The sequence below is a fragment of the Lithobates pipiens genome, unplaced genomic scaffold (assembly GCF_037356315.1).
Source record: "Lithobates pipiens isolate NorthernLeopardFrog02 unplaced genomic scaffold, aLitPip1_a1.2 Scaffold_18, whole genome shotgun sequence".
In the NCBI taxonomy this organism is placed as follows: Eukaryota; Metazoa; Chordata; class Amphibia; order Anura; family Ranidae; genus Lithobates; species Lithobates pipiens.
Window position 1 is genome coordinate 31,992,658 of NW_027507758.1, and position 18,760 is coordinate 32,011,417.

The 18,760-nt window shown below is 49.1% G+C and overlaps 1 protein-coding gene across 5 annotated transcripts in view; it reads right to left on the reverse strand.

The window, feature by feature from the left end:
- Positions 1 to 18,760, reverse strand: part of SPTBN1 (spectrin beta, non-erythrocytic 1) — a 295,191-nt gene that overhangs the window by 177,531 nt on the left and 98,900 nt on the right. Inside the window, exon 1 of one of the 5 annotated variants that reach the window (XM_077485545.1) lies at positions 1,361 to 1,808. The exons of the other annotated variants lie outside the window; for them this stretch is intronic. Coding sequence (XP_077341671.1) covers positions 1,361 to 1,472 — 112 coding nt within the window. The 5' untranslated portion in view covers positions 1,473 to 1,808. Of the gene's footprint in view, positions 1 to 1,360; positions 1,809 to 18,760 lie in introns of those variants that run through there. 5 annotated transcript variants of the gene reach the window in all.

The following is an 18,760-nucleotide window of genomic DNA, read 5'->3' on the forward strand; positions in this document are numbered from 1 at the left end:
TCTTATAATATACGATGCTATATGATGCATAGAAGCAGCCATATGGTACATGTATGTAATGTATTATTTTAGTGTTTTGGGGGGGGGGAATACACCTGGTTATGTGCATAGATAACTACCGGTATTTTTTATCCACCCTCCTAAACTATATATATTTTATTCTGATGCATGTACCATATGGGTGCTTCTATGTATGCAAGGTATTATTTTGGTGGGGGGGGGGGGGGGGTGGGATATACCTGGTTATATGCATAGATAACTATATTTATCTGCTTGTGCAGTCCACCCTCCTAAAAAAAATATATATATATTTATATATAATTTATTTATTTACAGGATTCATATACTGCACCAACAGTTCAGTTTATGCAGCGCATAATGAATCCTGTTTATAGAAATATATAAATATATTTTTTTATTTACAGGATTATGTGCTGCATAAACTGAACTGTTGGTGCAGTATATGAATCCTGTAAATAAATTATATATAAATATATAATCACAGGATTCATACTGCGCCAACAGTTTACGCAGCGCATATATATATATATATATATATATATTTAGGAAGATGGACTGCACCAGCAGATAAATATAGTTATCTATGCAGATAACCAGGTATATCCCCCGCCAAAAAAAAAAAAAAACACCAAAATAATACATTACATACATAAAAGCACCCATATGGTACATGCATCAGAAAGTATCTTATAACCACAAACCATTCTTTAGCACTGTATCTTTCGGATTGGATGTACAATTGCTGTCAGTGGTCAGGTTGCTGGATCACAGTGTGCATGCACAGCAGGTAAGGGAGTGTTGGCTTAGCTTTCAATGGCTGCCAGGTCCCTACCCAGGGCTGTCCCATGCTGTCCCCCCCCCCCCCCCCCCCAGCACTGGGATGCCAGATTATGTACAAAAGACCACTCCTTCCCCCGTCCATTGTCCCCTGACGTCCCCGTCCAGCCATTCCACAACATGGGGCGTGATCACACTAATGACAGTCATCAAGTCATGCCAGATTTATTGCAAGTGACCACAATCACATTACATGGTGGGTTTCACAGACCACACTAAACTCTGCAATCAACAACACCCAAAATGTGATCAAATTAAAGGGCAGACGCCTGGGGGGTGGGGGTTATGGTGAATGCTGATGAAGGCAGATTTCCAGAGCTAAAGCATGTGTGTACAATGACGGTTACCTCTCCAAGCCTTTGCATTATTTACACTGCAGTCCCGGCATCGACTTTCCTGTCTGATCTCATAGCAACCCTGCAAACAACAAGCCAAGGGAGAGAAAAAAAAAAGAAAAAGAAAAAAAAAAAAAAAAAAAAAAAAAGGAGAGAAGCCAGCTTACCTTGTAACTGTTTAAACCTCCCCTCTAGCTGGTTGTAATTGTAGGGTACCTGGGCTGTGTATCCCGGGGAGGACAGTGGCCCCGATAGGCTAGAGGTCCTTTGCAATTCCATTGGGGATCGGTGGGATTCATAAACTGTAAAAAGTCCCAAAAACGATAATCCAGAGAGCTCCGAGAGGAGCCCAAGTGCTGAATGAGGTTGCAGTCAGTTATGCAAAATCCACAAACCCGTTGATGTCAAGCTGCTGGGATTTCCCTGTGCTCATCGCCTATGGGGGGGGGCTCAGTGCTGATCTAATCTATGCATGACCACCGATGGATGGGGACGTGTATGGCAGTAGCAGCAAGAGCAGCACCCTCCAACCCTCCAGCAGCACCTTCCGGCAGCAGCAGCAGAAGCACACTCCAGCAGCAGCACCCTCCAACCCTCCAGCAGCAGCAGCACACCTCCTTGAAACCTTACTGGTGTGTAATTTAATCAGCAGCCACACTGTATTTAGTGGTGATGTCACTTGATTAGCATAAGACATTGTAAAGGAAGCCGGGAGGCTGTACCAAAGCTGCACAGGAGAGGGTAGGCGGCTACAAGGAGCAAAAAAAAAAAAAAAAAACACAGAAAAAATGCCAAGCATGAGGACACAATAGCGGAATGAGGGGTCAGATGTCACGCTCCCCTCGTTGCGTGGCTCTCAAGGCACGGCCGAGGTGCCTCTCCAGCGTGGATCGCACAAAAGCCCCAGACAATGGTACGCTCCCTCAACAAAGCTGCTGGAATTACAATCTTTTGTTTAAGAGCCTCATGTAACGGAAAAGTCTCAGATTACCATCAATTGGGAACACGAGCGCGCCGTTTTTTTTTTTTTTCGCTTCGAAACTTTCACGGGCGCCTATTTGCGTGCAGCAATTTAAAAAAAAAATTAGAATAAAAAAAATAAAAAATAAAATGGTCGGGCGGTCGCCCCAGATGGCCACAGACATTGGGAGCGCGACGCCGGGGGATTCTCCCGGATTAGGAGATGGCGTGTGCGCGCAGGATTCCCAGTAATCGCGTTCAGCTGGAACACGCGCCTTTCACAAAAGGAGGGCTCAAGAGGACCCGTCATTGGGAAGATTCATCTACAGGTCTAGGTGGGAAAGTCAGCTGGCGTTCTTTTAGGCCTCACTCACACTGGACGTTAAAATAACGTTATAAAAACGCTAGTAGCTTTGCAGCGGGTTTTTCAACGGCTTTGTAATAACGCTTTTAAGCGTTTTTTCCGCGTAAATTGTTTCTCTTCAAAAAAATAAAATAAAATGCTATTTTATTTCAATGGATCAAAAACGTTTAAAAAAATAAAAAAAATTAAAAAACGCCGGTGAGTGATGTTTTTGAACGTTTATGGGTGTTTATCAGTGCTAGAGCTTTTTTACAGCTGAAAAACGTCTCAGAACCCCACTAGTCTTGGTTTTTTTTTTTTTACTGCTCAAAAACGCCACTGCCCAAAACTGCTGATAACAGCCTACGTGTGCATGGACACATAGGATAACATGGAGAGTTTAAATGGCTGTAGAAAAAAAAAAAAAAAAAAAAAAAAAACCACATCTACAGCCAAAAAAACAGCTGCTGTAAAAAAGTCAAAAAACGTCCAGCGTGCATGAGTACTTATTGGGAGTTGATTTACTAAAACCGGAGAATGCAAAGTCTTGTGCAGCTCTGCATGGTAACTAATCAGCTTCTAAAGGCTTGTAGACCCTTTTTAAAAGGGTACTTTCACACTGGGGCAGGGCGGGGGTCCGTTAGCGGTAAAGAGATGCTAGTTTTAGTGGCGCTTTACTGTCTTTTTAGCTGCGCGTTTCTGCCGCTAGCGGGGCATCTTTTAACCCCCGCTAGCGGCCAAAGGGTTAAAATGGCCCATGAGGCAGGACTTCCGAAGTGCTTTTCAGCCACTTTAAACGCACTGCCCATTCATTCCAATGGGCAGGGGCGGTATAGGACCGTTGCTTGCAGGGTTTTCCCCCCCGTCCCACAAGCGCACCGTCCCAGTGTGAAAGTACTCAGGGTTTTACACACAGGAGGCACTTTACAGATACAGATTAGCGCTAAAAATGCCTGAAAAGCGCCTCAGTGTGAAAATTTGGCGAAAATTTTCGTCAGCCGATTCTGACCTTCTGAACCAAAACTTCTGAAGGGACAGGCTCCAAAATGTTTCTCGTAGGAGAACAGAACTGTTTTCATTTAACCTCTTCAGCCCCGGAAGATTCACCCCTTTCATAACCAGGCCATTTTTTGCCATGCGGCACTGCGCTGCTTTAGCGGACAATTGCGCAGCTGTGCGACGTTGTACCCAAATAAAAGTTATGCCCTTTTTCCCCACAGCTTTCTTTTGGTGATATTTGATCACCTCTGAGTTTTGTTTTTGCAGTGTAAATCGAATTTCATCATCAATTAAGGCCAATCTGTATTCTGCTACATATTTTTGATAAAAAAAAATCCCAATAAGCGTATATTGATTGGTTTGTGCAAAAGTTATTGCATCTACAAAATATGGGATAGATGAATTTTTTGTAATGGTGGTGATCAGATTTTTAGCAGGACTGCAACACTGCGGCGGACAAATTGGACACCAAGACACTTTTTGGGGACCACTGGCACCTATACAGTGTTCCTACTTTACAAAAACACAGGATCACCGTCTTCCCTCCTCAAAGAACGTCGATCTGCCGAAGTGTGAAATGCAACACTCCGGTGGGTGTAACAAGATGTCCACTTGCCCCCTTCTCAGTGTATCCTTACTGTGGTGGAATGTGGGGTGTAGCAAGATGGCTGCGACGGACTGTCACTTCTGCAAAACTCCAGTGGGTGCAACAAGATGTCCACTTGCCCCCTTCTCAGTGTATCCTTTTTGTGGAGGAACATGGGGTGTAGCAAGATGGCGGCGATATGAAACGTCACTTCCGTTACACATTGTGACGGAACACCTGCATGCATGTTTGCGCCAAGGGCAGAAGGATTCTAGGAAGTAAATGCTACAGGAATCATTTGCCCTTACCCAAAATGGCCGTGCTGGTGGGGGGGGGGGGGGGGGGTTGTTTTTAAAAGTGATTTGTCAACAAAATAAAGCATGGAGACATAAGATGGGCGAGTTTGCTTTGAATATTAAAAATGAATTGAGCCTGGGTTCACACTTGTATCGCACAGGAAACACATCGCATTCCTGTGCACATCACATGCGATGTCAGCATGGTGCAATTTGAGCCATACATTATGTATGGCTCAAATCGCATTGCATCCGCACCAGAATGACGCAGGCCCCTAGTTTTCCCACACAGCTGAATCGCATTGCATGTTTGTCCACACACTGATGCGATTCTGGCAATCGCACTGTTTTGCGATCTGACACCCACAGCAAATCACATGGACGCTGTGAGATTGCCATGCACTGTGATGCAGGGAAACTCAGTGTGTCTCGTGTATAGGATCAGTGTGAACCAGGGATAAGCAGTGTTTTTTCTTTGTGCTTTAAGAGCACCAAGTGTCATTTCTGTCTGCTGCTTCGTTCCTTTGTTATCAGCATGACTCCCTTCTGACAAGTTTTTCTGACACCAAAAGAGAAACGGTGACAGGGCACCTTCCCTCCAATTAGCCTTCAGAACGCTCCTCATTGAGCTCTGCAGAGTGTCATTTAAGCTCTCCGCCCTCTTTTCTCTGAACTCTCAGACAAGCTTTATAATTCAGCACTGAAGAGAAGACCGCAGATAAACGGGTACAACTTATGTAGGAGGATTGGTTTCATCTCGTGGTATCACCGGAGGCCAGTCATTTCACTGAGTATATGGAAGGATTTACAACCACTTTAATTAAGCTTTGGCAATAAAACCTGGAAACCAATTTGGTTTCTATGCAGAGCTGCACCACATTTTGCACTCTAGTTTTAGTAAATCATCCCCCTCGTGCCTGGGCTGCGTTCACCCACCCCTGTGCCTTCTAAAAAGGCATGCACCATCAAATAGAGTGCTACAGATAACGCCTGTTCATTATATAAGCTAAATGATTTTTGCAAAAAAAAAAATAAAATCTGCGATTTTTTTATTAAAATCGCAAAAAAAAAAAACACACACACAAACACTATTCACGATTCGAATTGCGTTTTATTTTTTTGGATGGACACCGTGCTGTGTCAGCGTTGGTCCTGGGGAGCTGCAGGCACGAGTTTTTAGGCGAGGCCACGGCTTCGGCCTAGTCCGCGGCGTCCGGCCTTGAGGACTAGGCCGAAGCAGCGGCCTCTCCTAAAAACTCCAGCACTTCAGGACCGCCGTGATGCCAGCGCCGGTCCTGGTGAAAAAAAAAAAAATAAATAAAAAAAAAAAAAAAAAAAAGAATCGATTTGCTGAAATTTTGAATCGATTTAACCGCTCAACTCGATTCATGATTTAAATCGATTTTTTCCCCAGCCCTAATATATATACGCACTGCAATGCATTTTTGACGTTAGCTCAGTTTTCGTCAACTTTAATGCAGTCTGAGGTCCATAGAAATAAATGTTGACGCATTTCAGCCCCTGGTATAAGCCTAAGGGCTCACTTCACACCACGATGTGCATCCAAGCGTGCGCACATTTTTCCTGTGTGCGTTACCATACGACGCGTTTCAAGGCAGGCCATTCATTTGGTTGTCTGATGCACTTGAAAATGCCCAAAAATAGGTGCAGGCATGACTTTGAAAATGGCTCTGCACCAAAAACGGCACGGTACCAGGCTACCGCCCACCGCGTTTGCAACACGCTTTGGGCTGCCATTAGCAATTAATGAGACTTGAGCGTAAAGGGCAGCGCATTTTTTGCGCAATGCAGTACAACGTGTGATTCTGCAGGCAATCCTGCACTGTGTGTACACAAGCCCTAACAGTTTCCTGGCCGAATCATCATCTCTCGATCAGTGACACCGGCTGCAGCCCGCAGTGCTGATCCGTGTTTTCTGATGGTGGAGAAGTCTTCCTGCTGTCGGAATAGAAAAAGGAACAATGGGAGGATCACATCGAACGATCACATCACACTGAACGTATGGATGGATTTCGGAATCTGGACATTTTTCTTTTTTCAAACCTACTGGTTATAGGAAAAGAAATGAATCATCTGTGAGTGGCTTTAGGTAGGTGTTCCATCAGTTTTGGTAGAGCCAACATTTGCTGCACAGAGATTTTATGGTCAGATTGTCAAGTCGATGGTGATGCATAGGCTGGCCATATAATCTTATTGTACAACGTCCTTTAGCGTTACTATACACATTGCAATCTGACCATACAATCTTTGCACAATCAACTATAGATCTACCAAAACGATGGAATATGAGGACCTAGCTAATCAATCCACTCAAATCTGTATCCAATCAGGCAGGCCCTTGTACTATATACTTGTCGGTAGATCGAAAAGGAGATTGTACAATCAGACTAATGTGTGTGGTGAGCTTAAGGAGGAGCTCCCTCTGGGCAAAGAATAAAAATAAAAATTCAGTAGCTACAAATACTGTAGAAGTGTGAAAATGAGATATAGATATATATGAGAGAGAGAATGGCTGAACATATTACTGTGTGTTGATCTTCCTTGGAATGTATTCACAGATCATTGTATTCCAATCTGTGAATACACCTTGCAGAGTAAGGCTTACAGCGGAGTCATGTGACCCGAGGACGTAGCTCCACCCTCTGCAAACAGTCATCTCCATGGCAACCAATTGCTCCCCCAGCTCAGGTCTAGATAAGAGACAAGGCCGGGGAGGATGATGGGAGTGTAGTCCCGGAATAAAGATGATGATGGAATGAGAACCCCAGAGAGACTGTACATCTGGCCTCACCACATCTCCCAACACCGGGAGGATGGGGGGGGGGGGGGCACCTCACTAGAGATCCGTCTTCATCAACCTTTTCTTTTTCCAATCACAGAATACAAAGTCTCCAATCACCCCTCAGAGAAACAGAAATATTATTTATCAATAGGAAAACTGAGACGAGGCACACAGCTAGCGTGAGGAAATTAACTTCACATCAGAGTCCCCCCCACTACACAACAGAGACCCCACCAATCACAGAGTCCTCCCCTCTAATCACAGAGACTTCACTAAACATCAGAGTCCTCCCCACCAATCACAAGAGACTCCCCTATGCATCAGAGTCCTCCCCACCAATCACAAGAGACTCCCCTATGCATCAGAGTCCTCCCCACCAATCACAAGAGACTCCCCTGTGCATCAGAGTCCTCCCCACCAATCACAAGAGACTCCCCTGTGCATCAGAGTCCTCCCCACCAATCACAAGAGACTCCCCTATGCATCAGAGTCCTCCCCACCAATCACAAGAGACTCCCCTGTGCATCAGAGTCCTCCCCACCAATCACAAGAGACTCCCCTGTGCATCAGAGTCCTCCCCACCAATCACAAGAGACTCCCCTATACATCAGAGTCCTCCCCACCAATCACAAGAGACTCCCCTATACATCAGAGTCCTCCCCCCCAATCACATCAGAGACCCAGAGACCTCCCTACCTATACAGCAGAGACCTCCCTACCTATACAGCAGAGACCTCCCTACCTATACAGCAGAGACCTCCCTACCTATACAGCAGAGACCTCCCTACCTATACAGCAGAGACCTCCCTACCTATACAGCAGAGACCTCCCTACCTATACAGCAGAGACCTCCAAACAGAGTACCCTCTATACATTGGAGGCTCCTCTCACATCTCAGTACCCCATGACAGAGACCCCCCATCACACCAGATTGTGTCCCCTCCCCCCTATGCATCAAAGCCTAGCTATCACATCAGACCCCCCCCATGACATGGGAGCCTCTCAAATCATTGCATCGCCTTCCCCCCTATACATCTGAGCCCCGCCACCACATCTGAGCCCCCCCATAACATCAGAGTCCCCCTATACATCATTGTGTCCCCCCTATACATGGGCAAAGCTGCCCACCAGTCTCACTGCACCTACTGTAAGCTCTAAATCAGAAAGATAAAGGCCTCGAATGCCATGTCGTATACCTGGAGGGTGAGGACAGGGGCGCTCTGTACACCCATAACTGCTGGCAACCAATCTCATTACAGCTTGTGCTGCAACACTCCAATATAAACCCCATACTGATGAGAAACGCCCGCACTGCGATTTCTCCTCATTGATGCGACTGGCAGATCGCCTTGTGGTCAGCGACTTATCTGGGGCTGGTGATTGGCGTCAGGGAAAGCAGAACATTGGAGAAGTTACTGAATCATTCAATTTACACTCAAATTTCCTGTTTACATAAAAGTTTCTGAAAATCGCCCTCAAGACACAAACCAGCAGGAAGGGTATTAATGCGACAAGCAATAGCAGGTTTGCGAAGAGCAACAGGGAATTCTTTTACAGTTTCCCATCCACTGGATTGGCTCCTATGGAGAAATGTGCATCCAAGATAGACAAGGGAGGTCATGGTCACTCAAATCTTGGTGCATGCGGCCCAAATATTGTCACACAGACCAGAGGGCTGCACCCCAAGAGACCCTACAGGCAGAAAAATCAAAGCCAAATTCCAATTAATGACTGCTCTGATATAATATAGGTATATTGGTCCAGCTTGGAATAATTCAACTATGCATGTGCCCCACCTGGTAGCATTTCCCTACTACTGCCATTGCCTACCGGCTTCTGCGTCCCGTGCGGAGCCGGCTGCCCGCTGGACACAGGAGAACGCCATTTTGAGAAATTTCTGCCTCTTCTTAACCCCTTTGCGCCAGCAGTACGCATATATGCGGCCTCTCATTGGGTGGGCCTTAAGGGGTTTGCAAACCCTCCCGGTTTTTCACCTTAATGCATTCCATGCATTGAGGTGAAAAACCTATTGTAGTGCACCAGCCCCGCCGGTTTTACTCACCCAAACCCGTTCGTTCCCACGCAGGAGACGTGCACACCCTCTCTGACCAGCGTCTCAGCTCTTGATTGGACAGGTTGATAGCAGCGCAGCCATTGGCCCCCATGCTGTCAATCAAATCCATAGACACAGGCCCCCCAGTTTGCGGTGCCGAGTCCTGCTGCGTCTATGGGCACAGCAGCAGGACAAGGGTGCCGGGTTTCCCGCATTGCACCAGTGTGAACTGAAGGTCAAATGGACTTGATTAAAGTCAAATCCACACTGTGGTCAGATGATCAGAAACCTCTTAAAAGGGCACCAACCGGTTGGGGGGGGGGTACTAGTCCTCCCACTGGCCCCAACGGTGGGGGGGGGGGGCAATAGTCCTCCCACTGGCCCCAACGGTGGGGGGGGGGGGGGCACTAGTCCTCCCACTGGCCCCAACGGTGGGGGGGGGGGCACTAGTCCTCCCACTGGCCCCAACGGTGGGGGGGGGGGCACTAGTCCTCCCACTGGCCCCAACGGTGGGGGGGGGGCAATAGTCCTCCCACTGGCCCCAACGGTGGGGGGGGGGGCAATAGTCCTCCCACTGGCCCCAACGGTGGGGGGGGGGGCAATAGTCCTCCCACTGGCCCCAACGGTGGGGGGGGGGGCACTAGTCCTCCCACTGGCCCCAACGGTGGGGGGGGGCACTAGTCCTCCCACTGGCCCCAACGGTGGGGGGGGGCACTAGTCCTCCCACTGGCCCCAACGGTGGGGGGGGGCACTAGTCCTCCCACTGGCCCCAACGGTGGGGGGGCACTAGTCCTCCCACTGGCCCCAACGGTGGGGGGGCACTAGTCCTCCCACTGGCCCCAACGGTGGGGGGGGGCACTAGTCCTCCCACTGGCCCCAACGCTGGGGGCACTAGTCCTCCCACTGGCCCCAACGGTGGGGGGGGGGGCACTAGTCCTCCCACTGGCCCCAACGGTGGGGGGGGGGGGGGCACTAGTCCTCCCACTGGCCCCAACGGTGGGGGGGGGGCACTAGTCCTCCCACTGGCCCCAACGGTGGGGGGGGGGGCACTAGTCCTCCCACTGGCCCCAACGGTGGGGGGGGGGGGGCACTAGTCCTCCCACTGGCCCCAACGGTGGGGGGGGGGCACTAGTCCTCCCACTGGCCCCAACGGTGGGGGGGGGGGGCACTAGTCCTCCCACTGGCCCCAACGGTGGGGGGGGGGCACTAGTCCTCCCACTGGCCCCAACGGTGGGGGGGGCACTAGTCCTCCCACTGGCCCCAACGGTGGGGGGGACACTAGTCCTCCCACTGGCCCCAACGGTGGGGGGGGGGCACTAGTCCTCCCACTGGCCCCAACGGTGAGGGGGGGGCACTAGTCCTCCCACTGGCCCCAACGGTGAGGGGGGGGGGCACTAGTCCTCCCACTGGCCCCAACGGTGAGGAGGGGGGGGCACTAGTCCTCCCACTGGCCCCAACGGTGGGGGGGGGCACTAGTCCTCCCACTGGCCCCAACGGTGGGGGGGCACTAGTCCTCCCACTGGCCCCAACGGTGGGGGGGGGCACTAGTCCTCCCACTGGCCCCAACGCTGGGGGCACTAGTCCTCCCACTGGCCCCAACGGTGGGGGGGGGGGCACTAGTCCTCCCACTGGCCCCAACGGTGGGGGGGGGGGGGCACTAGTCCTCCCACTGGCCCCAACGGTGGGGGGGGGGGCACTAGTCCTCCCACTGGCCCCAACGGTGGGGGGGGGGGGCACTAGTCCTCCCACTGGCCCCAACGGTGGGGGGGGGGGGCACTAGTCCTCCCACTGGCCCCAACGGTGGGGGGGGGGGGGCACTAGTCCTCCCACTGGCCCCAACGGTGGGGGGGGGGGCACTAGTCCTCCCACTGGCCCCAACGGTGGGGGGGGGGGGCACTAGTCCTCCCACTGGCCCCAACGGTGGGGGGGGGGGGCACTAGTCCTCCCACTGGCCCCAACGGTGGGGGGGGCACTAGTCCTCCCACTGGCCCCAACGGTGGGGGGGGGGCACTAGTCCTCCCACTGGCCCCAACGGTGAGGGGGGGCACTAGTCCTCCCACTGGCCCCAACGGTGAGGGGGGGGGCACTAGTCCTCCCACTGGCCCCAACGGTGAGGGGGGGGGCACTAGTCCTCCCACTGGCCCCAACGGTGAGGAGGGGGGGCACTAGTCCTCCCACTGGCCCCAACGGTGGAGGGGGGGGGCACTAGTCCTCCCACTGGCCCCAACGGTGGAGGGGGGGGGCACTAGTCCTCCCACTGGCCCCAACGGTGGAGGGGGGGGGCACTAGTCCTCCCACTGGCCCCAACGGTGGAGGGGGGGGCACTAGTCCTCCCACTGGCCCCAACGGTGGAGGGGGGGGGGCACTAGTCCTCCCACTGGCCCCAACGGTGGAGGGGGGGGCACTAGTCCTCCCACTGGCCCCAACGGTGGAGGGGGGGGGGCACTAGTCCTCCCACTGGCCCCAACGGTGGAGGGGGGGCACTAGTCCTCCCACTGGCCCCAACGGTGGAGGGGGGGGCACTAGTCCTCCCACTGGCCCCAACGGTGGAGGGGGGGGGCACTAGTCCTCCCACTGGCCCCAACGGTGGAGGGGGGGCACTAGTCCTCCCACTGGCCCCAACGGTGGAGGGGGGGGCACTAGTCCTCCCACTGGCCCCAACGGTGGAGGGGGGGCACTAGTCCTCCCACTGGCCCCAACGGTGGAGGGGGGGGCACTAGTCCTCCCACTGGCCCCAACGGTGGGGGGGGGACACTAGTCCTCCCACTGGCACCAATGGTGGGGGGGGGACACTAGTCCTCCCACTGGCACCAATGGTGGGGGGGACACTAGTCCTGATGTGGCATTGTTTACGGCCAGTGACACCAGGACGTTGTCTACTCCCAATGGCCATGGTTATTAACCTGGCCCCTTGTTTAGAAAGTTTAGTGACCCCCAATTTTAAGCACCTGTGAAAGTTGGGGGTACTTGAGGACTGGGTTTGGGAACCACTGATATATTGTTAATATACTTTGGAAAGAGTCAGACAGCATACAAAACAGACAAAGCAAAAGACAGGACAGACTTCCACAGGGACATCCAAGTATAGACAATCACAGAAGAGTGGTAAGGAGGTGGTACACGTCGATCACATCTCCACCGCTCAATCTATTCCTACTGGCTGAACAACAGAGAACATTATAAAGATATATTACTCTTTTAATAAATCAGACGTACTTCCCATCTTTTTAATCTGTTAAAGTTTGGAGGTGTGCGACTTCTAATGCCTGCTATAGGAATAAAGTTTGAAGAAGTTGAAGTTACAACCTAGTGACAAGCATATGTCCGAGACACGGTTGCCAATTTTCAGGGGTTTTTTTTTTTCCAGATAATAAAAATTGGAGAGCAATAAAGTCGGTGCACTTGGCGCAGACAGACTTCATGACATGCTACATTTTCACTTCTCCGACAGCAGTTTTATCACGGCATGAGGCAGCAGGTGAAGAGTTCACATACTGCAGAACAGCGTTTCCCTAAGGTCCCTCACAAATTGCTTTTAATGGAAGCAGGCTTGAAAACCAGACTTGCTACGGACCATCTACATTTTCCTCGTAACTTTGGTCTTTTCAATACTACAGGTACATTTCTGTATACATGAGGGAATACATCAACTCCAACCCCTTGTTCAATCAGTAAAATGTGTCCTTGTACAAAGAGTGGTCTTAGTCCCAGGAACCAAATCTGTACTGAAAGAAGAACGATGCTCCATTGCAAGCTTCTTCAGAAAATGTCATCATAATCACTCCGAGTGAAATGTCGTATGCCGATTGGAAGTTCTGACTATACCCCAATATTCCAATCTGTGATCCTCTGCCATCCCATCATGTGTCATTGCTTTATTTGAGTGGGGCTTCCAGGTATGGTGGGCAAGTGACCCCCCCCCCCCCCCCCCAATCTGACAGTGGTCTACCCAAGCAGCCAAACACAAGGTTTCCAGAATGAAATCAAGCAAGGACATGGACTTCCTTGGACTTAGCTGTTGATGACCCTTAGAGCTTTTTTGAAACCCATGTGCACTCACCAACTTCAGGCAAACGCCAGCTTTAAGACATGAACCCAGTCCGTGTCACCACCTGCACTCACTAAATAAAAGGTCCAGGCTTCAGGACTTCCAGGGTAATCTGGAGGCTGCTAAAAAATGTGGCGATATCAGGTGCTGATGGCTACTCAAGCTTTCCTGAAAGGCACTCACCAACTTCAGGAAAACGACAACTTTAGGAAGTGAGCCCCCAACAAAGCCCAATCCATCCCACTTCCTACACTAAAAAAAAAAAAAAATAGTCCAAGTTTCAAGGCTTGCCAGATAATCTGGATGCTGTTGAAAAATATTTGGGGCCTGCATTAATGCGATTAAGATCACAGTACTCCCCAAGATCCTGTACTACTTCTGGACCCTTCCGGTCCGAGTTCCCGCCTTTTTTCTATGACTGCTCCAGAATGAGATCCTGGCATTTATTTGGGCCCACAAGCGTCCCAGAGTAGCCGATACCCTTTTTGCCCACAGACAGAGACAGACTGGGAGTCCCGAACATGTCCAAATACTACATGGCTGTGCAAATTTCGCAAATCACGATGCTTCATGCGCCCTCAGATACTCCCTTAGGGATGTTTCTAGAAATTTCCAACTGCACCCCATTCCAATTTTGGCTCTTCTGTGGCACCCCCCTAAATTATGCAACCCACAGCCCCCTTTATGGCTCATAATTCGCATCTCTGGGACTTGATCCATTACTTGGGCAGTAATGTCTCCCTTCCTCTCACTTCTCACTCTCCTGCACGACCCACTCTTCCCTACCGGGGTTGGACCGACCCCAAGCCTTTGCTTTGTGGACTGTTTAAGGCTATTCTCAGGTCTGCCACTTCCTGGGATCCTGCATTTTTCCATCTTGGGCCTTCATCTGTAAGATTCACAATGCACTCTGCCCAGAGTTGTATTGCTACCTGCAACACCTCTGGATTTCTGCCCTCCGTTGCAATTCCTCTTTGCCGTTCACGAAGAAGCCTTTGGGCACATCTGCCTCCACTCATCTGGAACCCGGGGAATTTCCTCGACCTACTCCTCAACTGTGTGTGGGGGGGGGGTTCCTCCCAGTCCCACCCATATGTCTCCAAATGCGAGTGAGACTTAGCGACTACCATAGACAGAGGATTAGAGTAAGGCCTAGTCAATCATAGTGTTCCGTTAACACAGTCACCATGGGATGTAGTTCACAAGGTCCTCCTCCTCTGGTACTGGGTCCCAATCTGCACAGCTCACTCAAACGTGTCATATAGTAATAGATATTTTAGGGGCTGCCAACAGAGAGGAGATCTGGTGGTCCTGCCCTTGATTGGTGGGACTCTGATCAAGGGTCTGCGGCCTAACAGTTTTTCATGTACCTTTCCCCAAGGACACTCAACAAGCACTCCATTGTCCCCTTCCAGGCCTCTTCTCCCATCAACAGGAGTACCTTTTCATAGCTGCAAAGTGTGCCATTGCTAGGGCCTGGAGGAAGCCTTCGGTTGGGTTTGCAGAGGTGAAGAGCATTTTAACGATCCTCATGACCCACAAGAAAATGACCAGAATTCTCCACGACTCCCACTCCAAATTCCTCAAATTGTGGAACCCATGGTGGTCTTATGCTCTCCCCACTCTGTCCCCAACCAGCCTGGGTATTGGGGACTGATGTAGAATGCAGTCCAGCCCGCAGGTTCGTTCTTTCTTTCTTCCTTAGTCTATCCTTTTCTTCTCTCTCTCACAAGTACTTGTCTGCTTCTGTCTACTGCCTTCTCTTTTTCAACCACTGCCGCCACCATCTATTCCCCCCTCCTCGACTCCGACTCAAGCTTTACCTTGCCAGTTTTTTTTTTTTTACTATTTTTATTTTTTATTGTCTACAAAGGGATGGGTAATCTCACCCCTTCTGTTCCGCTTAGCTCTGGGCTGCCGTGCCCAGACACTTGTTGCCACTTCTGGCACCAGATGCTGGATGTTTTTGCGCTTTTGTGATTCTTTTATAGGCTTACATGATTTTGTACCTGCTTTAATCCCCTGCGTGGGATTTATTTGCTCAGCTTGTATTTTGCCATGTTGTTATTCTCAATATAAACTATTGTACCAGAAAAATATATGTGGAGGCATCTCCTGGTGACTGCATTATTTTCTGTCAACAGCAGGCACATTTTAAATGAAATAAAATGATGACAATTATTGCAGAACATACCTAGAGTCCGGATCTAAACTGGCTACATATAGTGAATGGCAGACAATTTCTGAAAATGCACATTTATGAATACAAAACAGTAGGGGCAAGCAATAAAATGTTCATAATGCACAGTGCTTTAGCTAACAAAATGTCTTTCAGTTAAGCTATGGTATCGATATCCATCTTAGACCAAAGTACGTACACATGTGCCAATCCCCATGGAAACTGGAGATCACTGTAGTAGACACTGCTACTACAGCAATTGCTGCTGGCATGCTTGTGCTGAATGGCTGCTCTACCGCTTAGTAAACGCAGAAGGCCACTCACTTGACAAGCGCCATTCACAATAGGATTTTCTCAATGAAGGCAACGTATTTTCGGATTGGACAACGTAGAGATTGTAACGTCACCGTCCGACCTGGCTCCTGGCCAGGTGGGTCCACACCCCATTGGATGTCCAGTTTCCTTGGCTTGTAGTGTACTGTAGCAAAAAAAAAAGTGAATTCAAGTGTCACGTCACTGCTAAAAGGTCCAGATACAACTTTATTCCAGTAAGGGTCATGGGGAACATTCAATAGAGTAGTCAATGCGATCTGGGGATCAATAAACACGCCCTTCATCAGGGTTTGAGATAAACAATGTATATGAACTAGATGTTAACTGGACCGTTAGTGGTTTTTCTTCCAGCCTGATTGCCTGCTTAACAGCACGGGTGAAGGAATCTCATCGGCTGCTGAATATCCTGAACAGTGCAATGGATCCGATTGTTGAGCCAAGTGGGGCTTACAGGTTCACCCACAGCTTGAAATTTTGACCGATTCGGCATAATTCGAGATGTGAATGGCCCGCTTTAAAGACCAGCTTTTTAATTTGGTCATCCAACTAAAAAGTTGCTAATAAGAGCACAGAAAATATTTATTGGCTTTTCCAGACAGAAAAAAATGAAATCATATCATTGGGAAGACCTAGGGCAGAGTAGATAAAGGGCATTAACCCCGGACCGGAAAACAGACGTGAGGACAAATCCTGGGGCAATGTAGAAAATCTGTAATTGCCCCGTAGCCTCGGGAGACATCTATGGAAGAGCATAGGCCAGGTCTATGCAATCTGACCAGGGTAAAGTAGCTGTGATAAAATAGCTTTAAGTGGATGATCCAATCTCTGGAGGAAATAACCAAATATTTATAGGCGGTTTCTATCTCCTTGTTAAGCGAGATGCAGTTGTGGAGTGAGTGGGCTTGAAAATATCATAGGCATAGTAGTCAAATCTGTTTGGGGGGGCATTTCCAAGGGGGGAAATTGGAAGAATTTTGAATCATTTAAAATGCTTAGCGCTTTATCCTTAAATTATTTTATACGAACTAGCAATGTGCCCTGAAATGGCTAGGGAAAATGTCACTTCAAAAAGTGCTAATTTTCTAGCACACCCCCCTCCCCTCCGTGTACGTTGTTGCCCTCTACTCTTCTAGACGTGTTTAATTACCATCTGTGCTGGCCCAGCTCTTCAGCCTTTCATTACCCTACATAACCTTTAATGCAACAGCCAGGGGAAAAAAAAATCAAAGTACTACAGCGTCACAATTGAAAGCTCCGAGACTGTTGGGGGCTGCTAACATCACATCCAAGATGGCGGCACCCAGCAAACCGCTCAATGCTTTTGGATGTCTATAGATGGGAGACTTGCACTGAAACACCTGAAATATGTTAAATGCACATATTTTATAAGAAGGTTGTTGTTGAAATGAATGGCCTGGTGACAGGGATTCTAAGTTCATAGTAAAGGAGACCTGTGGCTTGACTCGTACTCTGGAGCACATATGTCCAACAAAAGGTCCATGGGATGAATCCAGCCCACCAGGCCTCGTAACGTGGCCTTCCCATCCAGTTTTGCAGCTGGAACGCCATTCCGCCACCTCTGGTCCTCACTCTCCGCTCCCGCCGTCACTTGTAAACACCGAAGTCTCTTGTGTTCCCAAGGTACAGCTTTACTTTCAGTGGCTTCTGGATGGAACAGATCCCTCACAGTGGGGCATGGCAAGGACAGCTTTGCAGGATGTGAGCGCAATCCTGAACTCTGTACCTAACGCACACAGACACAACCAACCCACGGCAAAATCGACACCCCCTGCTCTAGAGCATATAAAGACAGACTGTCCAATGTTAAAAAGTCCATAGAAGTTGTAGAAGGTGTCTTCATGCTGCTAGCGTGAGCAGATGACGGAGGAGCACCCTAGTTTATTGTTTTTACATGGTTGTGATTACATTCCAGTTGTGCTACGACTTTTGCTTTTGAATCACAAGGGTTTCATGTGCCCATAAGCCTTGAGTCATGCCTTTCTGCGAAATTCTTGTTTCCTGAATACGTTGTTTGTTAAACTGTACAACTTCAACTAATTTGGAATTGATGATCTGGGGAATCCAAAACTTCCACTGAAGCTCCAAAAAGACCCATTGTCTCTACGAGCATGAAAAACAACTATTTTAGTACTGTAAAGCAGTAGCTTCCAAACTGCAGCCCTTTGTCTGCCTTTATCTGGCCCTTGAGGCACTAAGCTGCCCACTGACACCAACAAGGAGGCACCATTCCTTTCACTGTCAATGGGGTATAAATCCTAACATTGAGATAAACAATTAGACACTATTCCTTCCACTGATACCAATGATGGGGCATTATTCCTCCCACAAATACCAATGATAGCACTATTCCTCCCACTGATACCAATGATGGGGCACTATTCCTTCCATTGATGCCAATGATGGGGCACTATTCCTTCCATTGATGCCAATGATGGGGCACTATTCCTTCCATTGATGCCAATGATGGGGCACTATTCCTTCCATTGATGCCAATGATGGGGCACTATTCCTTCCATTGATGCCAATGATGGGGCACTATTCCTTCCATTGATGCCAATGATGGGGCACTATTCCTTCCATTGATGCCAATGATGGGGCACTATTCCTCCCTTTACCGACTATAGGATACTATAATGTTTTACCTTCATTTTTCTACCACTATGGCATTTTCTACTCATACTGTTTACTCTGGTGCCCCCCAAGTTTTAAGGACAGTCAATCGGCCCTTTGTGTAGAAAGTTTGGCGAACCATGCTGTAAAGTAATTATTAAAAAATATATATAGTCCTTTGGAATAGCACAGATGGAGCTAAAGAAAAGCAGGGAAATCCATCGACTTTAAAACTCAAGGAAAAGACCAATGTCCCTTCAAAGAGGGATCACCACATCAGACAACTTTTTCAACCCAATTCCTACTTGTTCTATTTCCAGAAGGAAGGGAACACAA